General features: G+C 50.7%; 1 protein-coding gene across 1 annotated transcript; it reads left to right on the top strand.

The window, feature by feature from the left end:
• The first annotated feature begins 715 nt into the window (after positions 1–715).
• LOC125443297 (thyrotropin-releasing hormone receptor-like) lies at positions 716–4,615 on the top strand. Its single transcript, XM_048515315.1, has 3 exons — positions 716–1,095; positions 1,449–1,836; positions 4,232–4,615. Exons 1-3 carry the CDS (start codon positions 716–718, stop codon positions 4,613–4,615), a joined length of 1,152 nt encoding a protein of 383 aa, XP_048371272.1.
• Positions 4,616–11,824: the final 7,209 nt, after the last annotated feature.

The following is an 11,824-nucleotide window of genomic DNA, read 5'->3' as shown; positions in this document are numbered from 1 at the left end:
CATATGGGTCAAATGTCCCTGAGCTGCGGCCATTTAGTCATGTGGGGGGTGGAAAATCTAGCCCAATGTCACCCAGGAGGGATGTAGGACTGCGGAAACACATCTGGTTCGCCAGATAAGCCTCTGCCACTCAGGTGGAAGAGTGGGGGATCAAACCCGGTTCTCCAGATTAGAATCCACCTGCTGTTAACCACGACACCATGCTGGATCCCAGCTCTGCAAATCACTCACTCCAACTGACTGCAGATGTGACAAATAAAGCAAATCTATTTCTGCACGTTTCCATGTTTACTGATTTATAAATATCTGCATTCCATTTTCATGCCAAAGCCATCTCCCAAGCCAGCATTGCCCATAAACGAAACCTAATGCGCAGGCTTGCTTGGGGGCCTCAAAAACGCCAATGTCGGCTCTGTTGACAAGGTGAAGGGGAAAGGAGAAGGGGAAAGGGGAAAGGCCGGGCTCTGTTGACAAGGGGAGTGGTCCACACATCCACCGACATTTGCAATCCAAGTGATTTCAGCTGAGCATCAGACGCTTCAGTTGCTTGCGGTTCTTATCGTCTGATTTGGGTGCATTTATTCCATCACACAGATATTGCGATGAAAACACTTCAACAGGAGGGAAGAGGTCACTGAAAGCTGACTCCTTCATTCCCCACCAACAGCCAGGAGCCAGGAGCCCCCGCAGGGACTTCCTCACTCCACATCTGGCCATGGAGAACAGCAGCAGTCAGGGGGACAACCCCACCAACATCTCCCTGGCAAACAGCGCTGCCATCGTGGCCATGATGGAATATAAGGCCCTTTCCGTCTTCCTGGTTCTGTGCATTTGTGGGGTCGGCATCGTTGGCAACGTCATGGTGGTCCTAGTAGTTGCCACCACCAGGGACATGAGGACTCCAACCAACTGCTACCTGGTTAGCTTGGCTGTGGCTGATCTGATGGTCCTGGTTGCCGCTGGGTTGCCCAACGTCTCTGAAAGCCTGGCAGGAACGTGGGTCTACGGCTATGTTGGCTGCCTGGGCATCACCTACTTCCAGTACCTGGGCATCAATGTGTCATCCTGCTCCATCACAGCCTTCACAGTGGAGAGGTAAGAGAAGAGGCTACATTCTTTTCTGTTTTTCTGTTGGGCAGGAGGGGGCAGAATGGTGGCCTTCTTCTTCTTCTTCTTCTTCTTCTTCTTCTTCTTCTTCTTCTCCTTCTTCTCCTTCTTCTCCTTCTTCTCCTTCTCCTCCTCCTCCTCCTCCTCCTCCTCCTCCTCCTCCTCCTCTCCTCCTCCTCCATCATCATCATCATCATCATCATCATCATCATCATCATCATCATCATCATCATCATCATCATCATCATCATCATCATCATCATCATCATCATCATCATTCTGGTCCAGCCTATGCTGCTGTTTTGCTCCCCAGCATGACTCCCCCCCTCTTCTCCCCACAGGTACATTGCAATCTGCCATCCAATGAAAGCCCAGACCATGTGCACGGTGTCCCGAGCCAAACGCATCATCGCTTTCATTTGGGGCCTCACGGCGGTGTACTGCCTGCTCTGGTTTTTCCTGGTGGACATCAACGTCGGCAAGAACCAGCAGGTGGAGTGCGGCTACAAGGTCTCCCGCAACCTCTACCTGCCCATCTACCTCCTGGACTTTGCCCTCTTCTTCTTCACCCCCTTGCTCCTGACCACCGTTCTCTACGGCCTCATTGGGAGGGTCCTCTTCCGCGGTCCCGCTCTGCACCAGCCAGCTGCCCTCACAAAGCACCATGGAAACTCTGACAGCAAGGAGAGGAACACCAGCTCCAGAACCAGCGTGCCCATCAGGAAACAGGTAGGGCAGCTGCCGACAGAGAGCTCCACACTCCACCCCACCCCCAACACAGGCTGTGGGAGGGGAGGGTTGTAGCTCAGTGGCAGAGCCTTCACTTGGCATGCAGAAGGCCCCAGGTTCGATCCCTGGCATCTCCAGTTACAAGGACCAAGCACCTAGAGATGTGAAAGACCTCCGCCTGAGACCCCGAAGAGCAGCTACCTGTCAGAAAGCCACTGTTAAGAGCAGGTGGATTCTAATCTGGAGAACCAGGTTTGATTCCCCACCCCTCCACCTGAGTGGCAGAGGCTTATCTGGTGAACCGGATGTGCTTCTGTACTCCTACATTCCTGCTGGGTGACCTTGGGCTAGTCACAGTCCTCTCAGAACTCTCTCAGCCTCACCTGCCTCACCAGGTGTCTGTTGTGGGGAGAGGAAGGGAAAGGAGCTTGTAGGCCACCTGGAGTCTCCTTACAGGAGAGAAAAGTGGGGTATAAATCCAAAGTCTTTTCCTCCTTCTCTTCAGAGTAGGCAATACTGACCTGGATGGACTAATTCAGAATTAGGCCTCTTTGTGTGTGCAGACGGTGCCTCCACCAAGAGCCTGGAATTCAGCTCTGAACTGAGACAAACAGCGCTTCCCCGGCAGTGTAATAGGCTGCCTATGTCTGTGGCTCCTGAGTGGCCTGGCTGCCTCGCATCTCCTCCCCCGGCCACCTCCAGCTGGGACGGAGATGCAGAGGATATAGGGTGGTTTTGAGGCAGAACGGATCCCTGTTGTTCCCGCTCTGAAAGTACCAGCCAGACAAATGTGTCACCCGCCCTTTTCTGCCAGTATTTGTCGCATTCGGCATGCCAATAAATCGGCTTTGCTTTGAATTGAATTATCACCACAGCCCACTGCCAACTTGTTTTGCTGGTGGAGATCCCTTGAGCCTTCTGCCAGTGTTCAACTCCAGGCTGCTGGATGGTCAGTTTCTGGAAAAAAATTGGCTTGGGGAGATTGTAGGGAGGAGCAGTAAAGACTCGTTCGCGAAATCCCCAGGGAGTTGTTGGGTCGCCCATTTTATCAGGTGCAAGGGGGAAAAAAAGTGCTTGTCTTGTTCCTAACCGGTTATGTGGAAGGCGGCTGTCGTCCCAGATGGCAGCAAAGCGGCCCCAAAGCTTCATCCAGCTTTCAGTCTTGAGGCCCTTAATTGGGCACGGCAATCACTGCTCAAAGGTGGCTGTGGCAGTTGTATTCAAGGCCACAAGTGCCAGTTATACCCCGCCTTTCAAAGCAGGTTTTAAACTATCCACATTATTCTTTCACATGGAAAACATCCATGTGCACACTGCAGATCATATGCGTTTGGGCTCCCTGTTCACACACAGAGGCAATGGCGTATCTAAGGTAGGACAGGTATGGCACATGCCCTGGGCTCCACTTGAAAGTGGGTGCCTGCCAGCCACAACCACACCATCCATGAACCTAACCTCATCCCACCTGCTATCCTATCCCTCAGCACCATTTGGCCCACTCCATGCTCAACTGGGCTTCAAGAAGAGGCTGCCACTGCCTTGAGTCAACAACAAGGCACATGGCACTATTTTCAATAGATATTCCCCTGCACAGAGGCAAAGTACCCAGATGTTTTCCTACAGGTAGGGAATCAGGGATATAATGTGAAGAAAAAGAAATTGCTCTGCCCAGCCGCTAGCCTCAATGGAAGCTGTTAACTTTTTCTCTGTCTTCATTTGGCAAATACTAGATAAGAACTGCTGTGGTGTAAGAACATAAGAACATCAGGACAAGCCAGCTGGATCAGACCAGAGTCCATCTAGTCCACCTCTCTGCTACTCGCAGTGGCCCACCAGGTGCCTTGGGGAGCTCACATGCAGGAGGTGAAAGCAACGGCCTTCTGCGGCTATTGCTCCCGAGCACCTGGTCTGCTCAGGCATTTGCAATCTCAGATCAAAGAGGATCAAGATTGGTAGCCATAAATCGACTTCTCCTCCATAAATCTGCCCAAGCCCCTTTTAAAGCTATCCAGGTTAGTGACCATCACCACCTCCTGTGGCAGCATCTTTCAAACACCACTCACACGTTGCGTGAAGAAGTGTTTCCTTTTATTAGTCCTAATTCTTCCCCCCAGTAGTGTAGTGGTTAGAGTTAGACTAGGATCTATGGGACCCACATTTGCATTCCCGCTTTGCCACTGGAGCTTGCAGGGTGACCCTGGGCCATTAATCTCAGCCTAACCCACCTCACAGGGTTGTCACGAGGATAAAACAGAGGATAGGTGAGCTTCTTAAAGGAAAGAAAACATTACACATAATCTAGAACCCAGAACCATCACGAGAGCAGAGGCAGGAGTGGCGGGGCGGGGCCGCTGTTTCCTGGCTTACACGTCTTCCTCTTTTTCATTCTCTGCAGGTAACAAAGATGCTGGCCGTGGTGGTGGTCCTTTTCGCCTTGCTCTGGATGCCCTACCGGACCCTGGTGCTGGTCAACTCCTTCATGGATCGCCCCTACCTGGACCGCTGGTTTCTCCTCTTCTGCAGAGTCTGTGTCTACGCCAACAGCGCTGTCAACCCTGTCATTTACAACCTGATGTCCCGAAAGTTCTGCCTGGCCTTCAAGAAGCTCTGCAAATGCCGCTCCGCCTCCGGGGGCTCCAGAATGAGGGGGGAGCCCAGCGTGCAGCACCCGGAGGAAGCAGCCCCATCGCAGTTGGTGGGGGAGAAGGACCCAGCGGTCTTGGAGCCAGGGATGGCAACGTCACCCCACAAGAAGGAACTGAACTCCAGTGTGGTTTGAAACCCACTCTCTTCTCCTTCCCTTCTCTGCCTACCACAAGTGGATACATCTGGGAGGCTGAGACATGCTCACTTCTTCCTCTGGGTGGAATCACAGCTTGGCCCCGGAGGAAATTCATCAGGATTTGAGTCCACAGGGATTGCAGTCCCCAGAGCTTGGGTGTGCCTTCTTTGACCCAGCTTGGGTCAGTGCGTAGAACAGGGGTCCCCAAACTATGGCCCGGGGGCCAAATGTGGCCCCCGAAGGCATTTATCCGGCCCGCCAGGCATGGCGGCGATGGCTCCATTCATGTGCAGTGGGGGCTCGAGGGAGAGGAGGAACCGGCCCCAACGGCTGTTGATTGCAATTACATGATGGCACCCCCAAATCTCCATGAATTTTCTGACCCAGAGTTGGAAACCTTACACGTGGCAACTCCTGCTCCACCCTTCCCTCTGGGCTACTCCATGTGCTGTTTCCTGTGGCTTTCTAGGTTCACTCACTCCCATTTGGCATCAGCTGTGGTGGTGAATCGGCCAGCTGGTTGCTAGGGAGGAAGAACCCAGGAAGATACCTGATCCTGGGTTAGATGGAATGCTTCATTGGGAAAGCTCTGCTTTTTTTTTTACAGGGGAAGAAATTTACAGCCTCCTTTAACAATATTTGGATTCCACCCTGTACTTGGATATACTTTGGTCACTGTTCTAAAAATAGACCATGACAGAAAAGCAAGTTGAAAGGTGAAAATCAAACATTTTAAGCAATCATTTGCTATAGGAATTTTGTTCCATAGTTTCTTTTAGTCTGGCCCTCCTTAACAACAGCGTCTGGAGGGGATGTGCGAACCGCCCCCTGTTTAAAAAGTTTGGGGACCCCTGGCGTAGAATAACAGGAAGACCCAGCCCATTGAGGGGTGTTCCTTGCATCAGAGGGTCGGAGCAAAGGCTTCAGGGGGTGGGGGTGGGGGTCAGCTGTCCTCTGTTGCTGTAAATAGACAATCCCCAAGACTATCAGTCAGAAATGCAATTAAGGGCAAAAGGCACGATGAAATTCTCACCTGCCCTCTTTGAAAGCTCAGATCATGTTTTAACTACTGTCCCTTCTTGCTTGGGAAATGGACTCAAAAGGCGGGAGGGTAGGGGAGGGTAGATGGGGGAGGACTTCTTGGATCCTCAGCCATGTTGCTTTGGAGAATCCAACATCTGGACCAAAGCCCAGATGTATGGAAGGCTTGGACCAACCTGCATGCAAAACAGAGTACCTGACTGAGCCCCCGCTGCCCACTCCCAACCACATTAAACCACGCATGCTTTTCTGAAATGTGTTTAAGACGAAAATCATATCTTGCCTTGCCATCAAATCCAATCTCCTAGCTTGCACAAAAGCTTTAAAAACAAATATAAAATATCACACAGTAGAAAGCAGCAGCCTCGGAGGAGAGACAGCCAAAATAGATCCCCTGTTAAGCCCCACCAAAGCTTTCTGTGAAAAAGAAAGAAGAAGAGTTTGGATTTATACCCCTCCTTTCTCTCCTGCAAGGAGACTCAAGGTGGCTGACAAGCTCCTGTCCCTTCCTCTCCCCAAAGCAGACACCTCATCAGGCAGGTGGGGCTGAGAGAGTTCTGAGAGAACTGTGACTCGCCCAAGGTCACCCAGCAGGAATGCAGGAGTGCAGAAGCTCATCTGGTTCACCAGATAAGCTTCTGCCACCCAGATGGAGGAGTGGGGAATCAAACCCAGTTCTCCAGATTAGAATCCACCTGCTCATCCACCTGGAGCAGCAGTGGCGTAGGAGGTTAAGAGCTCGTGTATCTAATCTGGAGGAACCGGGTTTGATTCCCAGCTCTGCCGCCTGAGCTGTGGAGGCTTATCTGGGGAATTCGGATTAGCCTGTACACTCCCACACACGCCAGCGGGGTGACCTTGGGCTAGTCACAGCTTCTCGCAGCTCTCTCAGCCCCACCTTCCTCACAGGGTGTTTGTTGTGAGGGGGGAAGGGCAAGGAGATTGTCAGCCCCTTTGAGTCTCCTGCAGGAGAGAAAAGGGGGATATAAATCCAACTCTTCTTCTTCTCTTAACCACTACACCACGCTGGCTCTCAGAGACAACATCAAGATGGCGGGTACACTCGAACGCCCAGATTTGCAGCAGGTACCACTAACTGTGACTGGCCCCACCCACCATATTGTTCCACCTTTGGGTTGCTAGGAGCTGGACTACCTATTCACCCTTTACCTTGCTTGTAAAGGTAATTTGGGATATTTGGCTGGTCACCCTTGGAGAAAGCATATGGGGACAGATATGCCTTTGGTGTGACTCACTAAGGCAGTTTTTACTGGTGGTTCTGCAGTGGAATGGTGCACCTTTCCCCCAATACGGGGACCAAGACTGCTTCAGTCCTGGAGTGGATTTGCATGTGGTTAATCAGGGTGGGGGAGAGGGGGCAGTCTGAAACACTGGCCTGGATGAAGAAATGGAAGGGTCCCACCCACCAGAATCTCTCCCTCTGGGAATCCACACCTTCAAGGTGAGTGCAGTGACAAAGGAAATGTGGGTTTTGGTGGGGAGAGACAGCTCTTCAGATATGAGGGTCTTAGGTTCAGATAAGTGTGCCTTAAGTTGTGATGAGCACCACTAGAAAGAAGCAGCACCTCCCACTGAACTCTGAAGCCGGCAGGTAACCCACATACTTGCTTCTCACAATACTAGAACCAGGGGGCATTCATTGAAAATGCTGGGGGGAAGAATGAGGACTAATAAAAGGAAACACTTCTTCACACAACGTGTGATTGGTGTTTGGAATATCCTGCCACAGGAGGTGGTGATGATGGCCACTAACCTGGATAGCTTTAAAAAGGGCTTGGACAGATTTATGGAGGAGAAGTCGATCTATGGCTACCAATCTTGATCCTCCTTGATCTCAGATTGCAAATGCCTTAGCAGACCAGGTGCTCAGGAGCAGCAGCAGCAGCAGAAGGCCATTGCTTTCACATCCTGCATGTGAGCTCCCCAAGGCACCTGGTGGGTCACTGCAAGTAGCAGAATGCTGGACTAGATGGACTCTGGTCTGATCCAGAAGGCTAGTTCTTATGTTCTTATGTAACGTGTGCACTGCATGGGAGAACAATCAGCTCACAGGATTCTGTAGCCATTGCTGTTTCTGAGTAGTCTTCAAGGGTAGCCCCATGTAAAACATGCTGATGTAGTCCAACTGTCAGGTTCCAGGAGATGTTTATTGGCAAATCCAAAGCCCCTTCCTGGAAAAAAAATATTGTGGACTTATAGCTGAAGTTGTCATGTACCCTGCTGGAATTAGTCATTCAGAATTTCCTAGAGCAGAATCTGCTCCAGAATCTGCTCCAGAATCTGCTCCAGAATCAGGGGGCTGGGACATTGATCTTTAACTTCTGCTGGGTGGGGTGGGGGGAGCATGCAGCCCCCACATAATACTGCTTCTATTACTACGCATGGGGTTTCTCAAATGTGTATCCTTCCCTCCAAAAAGCTCTTCTTGGCATGGCGCGGCTTATCTGCCTACGTAGGCAGAGCTCCTGCACGTTCCATTTGAAAAGACAATCTGCAAGCACAAAATGTCGGAAACAGCCGGTCGTGCCAGAAGAAAAGCAAAACACAGACAATAGTGACATAAACTTCCTTTTTTTAAAAAAAATAGAATAGTCCCATTTGTTCCTGTGGGATCAGGATAGATTGGAGCACAAAAATAAAACCCAGGAATACATTAAACCAAACCCTAAAATACTCTGAACAGTTTCTAAAATGTTCATCTTAAACCCCCACAGGAATCAAAACAATGTGAAGCATGCCAGCTGGAAGTCAGATTCCATCTGAAACGGTTGCTGATGAGCTGTTTCTCCCTCCCAAGCAAAATCCAGCCTGAAAATTCAAAGGAAAAAAAATCATAGGTTTATGTCTCCCTCTGTCAGGCCTGGAAAGGTGGGGTGGGGTGGCGTGGGGAGAGAGGTGGGGGGAGATACTCTTTTTAAATGCACTTTTAATTGAAACTGTATAAAGCTTTTTCATCTTGCTTATTGTAGCCAGAATGCTTTAGTGTGTGCATAAGCAGCTCCCATCCTTTTCATTGCAAAAAACCAAATCTGGCCTCGCACAAAAGACAAATTTAATAGACTCTCCATCACATTAGGGAAGTGAGGGGGAGCTGGCAGGGGGCTCAGAACGGGTCATTTCGAGAGCACTAGAATTTCCCCGTTGGGTTGAAAGGAACTTTACAAAGTTTGGGCATCTCTGCGGGCAAATCTAGATCCTTTCCGCCAGATAAGAGCCTCCCGAAATGGGGCATTCCATCTGTCTGCCTGGAAGTTGGGCCATGCATTTGTTTGTAGGGATATTAGATACCTTCTCTCCAAAGACCCAGGCAATGGGTAATATTCTGGTGGAGAAGGGCAGCAGCAAAACAGAAACAATAAATATGACAATTCCATGACAAAAGTTTCAGCTGTCCCCATTAAAGTTCTATAAATGGCAACCAAGTTATAGAAGAAGAAGAAGAAGAAGAAGAAGAAGAAGAAGAAGAAGAAGAAGAAGAAGAGGAGGAGGAGGAGGAGGAGGAGGAGGAGGAGGAGTAGTTTGGATTTATATCCCCCCCTTTCTCTCCTGCAGGAGGGCGGCTTATAAATATAATAAATAAATAAATAAATAAATAAATAAATAAAGGGGCTTACAATCTCCTTGCCCTTCCCCCCTCACAACAAAAACCCTGTGAGGTAGGTGGGGCTGAGAGAGCTCCGAGTAGCTGTGACTAGCCCAAGGTCACCCAGCTGGCGTGTGCGGGAGCGTACGGGCTAATCTGAATTCCTCAGATAAGCCTCCACAGCTCAAGCGGCAGAGATGGGAATCAAACCCGGTTCCTCCAGATTAGATACACAAGCTCTTAACCTCCTACACCACTGCTGCTCACTTTAGGAGAGCTGGGAATCAAACCCGGTTCCTCCAGATTAGATACACGAGCTCTTAACCTCCTACGCCACTTCTGTCCTTTAGGATGGAAGGCAGACAGCGTTGGAAAGGCCCTGCTTTATTCACTGGTAGACTTTACCGCATGACTAAGAAGTAAATGGGATGAAGCCTCTTCCGAAGGCTCAGGGAAAGGAAAGTCAGTCGTGCAGATGCTCATGTTGGGGGCAGGAAGTCTTTTGGCGCCTTCGTGAAAAGCCACCGTAAAGTGATAGAAAATAGGCTCAGGATTAAATCTGGATTGCACTCTGCCAGGACCTACTATTCCCTGAAGCCCAGCATGGGCGTAATAACATCAGGCGTATATGTCCGGTAGTTTTACCAGTGCCGCCAAGTTGAGCTGGAAGCTACGCATCCCCGAATAAGGGATTTTCCGAGCAAGAGAATGTCCCGGTCCCTGCAGAGAAGGTGACATGGGGAAAGGATAAGGACACGGATGAGACCTGAAGTTGGCGGGTGGGCTTTTATAGTGGGCTTTTGGTGAAAGTCTGCTGGTGGCAGCGGGTGGGCCCATCCCCACCATATCTTTGCTGAGGTGGCCCTTTTCTGAGGCCTCGGGGAACAAGAACTGCCCGCTCTGGAAACTTCACAGCAACGTCAAGCTTCTGAGACATTTCCAGGGCCAGCTTCTCCGCCTGTTGAAAGAGAAAAGTAATTAGCACCACTTGCAATCTCCGACTGCAATTATCCCGGAGCGCACTTTCCCCGGCTGAAAAAGGAAGGTTCCGCGGGAGACGTTTTTCCGAGGCCAGAGCAAGACATCAGCTTGCAGAGAGGAGAAGGGGACTTCGGAAGACTCTCTCCTTACTAGGATATTTCGAGCTGTCTGTAGGGGATTCATGGAAGCATTTTCCTTGAGTCAATAATGGGTTCTATGCCAATAAAGGCTTGCTGCTTAAGAGTCAATAATGGGGCAGCTGTCACTCAGCAGTTTCAGAAGGAGCTCCAGATATCCTTTTCAGGGCAGCAGGGCAGACAACGCAGGGGGAATGCCCTCCAGCAGAAATCGTGGCACTTGATTGTTTCGATGCGACTACTGTCTGGCTGAAATATTCCCCCTCCCCCTCCTTTTTTAAAAAGTGAAAGGCTGTAGACTCCATAAATTTCTCTCTACTTCCAGTGATAGCCACACACATGAGTCCACTGAGGACTCCGGAAGGATACTTGCAGCTTGAGGACTCACAACTTCATTTGAAGAAGAAGAAGAGTTTGGATTTATATCCCCCCTTTCTCTCCTGTAAGGAGCCTCAAAGGAGCTGACATTCCCCCCCCCCCCCCAACATTAAACACCCTGTGGGGGGGGGGGGGCTGAGCGAGCTCAGAAGAACCGTGACTAGCCCAAGGTCACCCAGCTGGCGTGTGTGGGAGTGCACAAGCTAATCTGGTTCACCAGATAAGCCTCCAAAGCTCAAGTGGCAGAGCAGGGAATCAATCCCGGTTATCTAGATTAGAGTGCACCTGCTCTTAACCGCTAGGCCACGCTGGCTTGGTCTGTGGTTCAATGGCGGAGCATCTGTTTGGCATGCGGAAGGTCCTGGGGTCAAGATGCAGCAGCGTCTCCTCCAGTTCAAAGAACCAGACGGTCAGCCTGAGCCCCTGAACAGCAGCTGCCAGTCTGAGTATACAGTGGCGTAGGAGGTTAAGAGCTCGTGTATCTAATCTGGAGGGTTTGATTCTCAGCTCTGCCGCCTGAGCTGTGGAGGCTTATCTGGGGAATTCAGGTTAGCCTGTGCACTCCCACACACGCCAGCTGGGTGACCTTGGACTAGTCACAGCTTCTCGGAGCTCTCTCAGCCCCGCCCACCCCACAGGGTGTTTGTTGTGAGGGGGGAAGGGCAAGGAGATTGTCAGCCCCTTTGAGTCTCCTGCAGGAGAGAAAGGGGGGATATAAATCCAAACTCTTCTTCTTCTTAAAGGACCAACTCTTTGTCAGCCGCTTCATATGTTCACATGAAATGAAGCCGGCGGGAGAGTTTCCAAAAGGCAGAGGCAGCCTGAGAAGAAACGTGAAGATATGATGGGGAAGGGGAAAGGGAGCAGAGCCCAGAAGGGGAAGAGAAGATTCACACCCTGTTCTTTTCTCCTCAAGGCGGCTTACAAACTTATTTCCCTTCCTCTCCCCAGAATAGTCACCTTGTGAGGTAGGTGGGGCTGAGAGAGTTCAGAGAGAACTGTGACCAGCCCAAGGTCGCTCAGAAGGAATGTAGGAGTGCGGAAACACATCTGGTTCACCAGATA

Source organism: Sphaerodactylus townsendi, linkage group LG14, assembly GCF_021028975.2.
Source record: "Sphaerodactylus townsendi isolate TG3544 linkage group LG14, MPM_Stown_v2.3, whole genome shotgun sequence".
Taxonomy (NCBI): domain Eukaryota; kingdom Metazoa; phylum Chordata; class Lepidosauria; order Squamata; family Sphaerodactylidae; genus Sphaerodactylus; species Sphaerodactylus townsendi.
The sequence above is the reverse complement of the archived record's forward strand: the minus strand, read 5'-3'. Positions and strand labels throughout refer to the sequence as shown.

Bases quoted from the DNA above. Each gene is read 5' to 3' on its own strand.
- LOC125443297 (XM_048515315.1), top strand. From the start codon at position 716: ATGGAGAACAGCAGCAGTCAGGGGGACAACCCCACCAACATCTCCCTG. The intron at 1,096-1,448 runs GTAAGAGAAGAG...TTCTCCCCACAG, and splicing joins ACAGCCTTCACAGTGGAGAG to GTACATTGCAATCTGCCATC. The intron at 1,837-4,231 runs GTAGGGCAGCTG...CATTCTCTGCAG, and splicing joins GCGTGCCCATCAGGAAACAG to GTAACAAAGATGCTGGCCGT.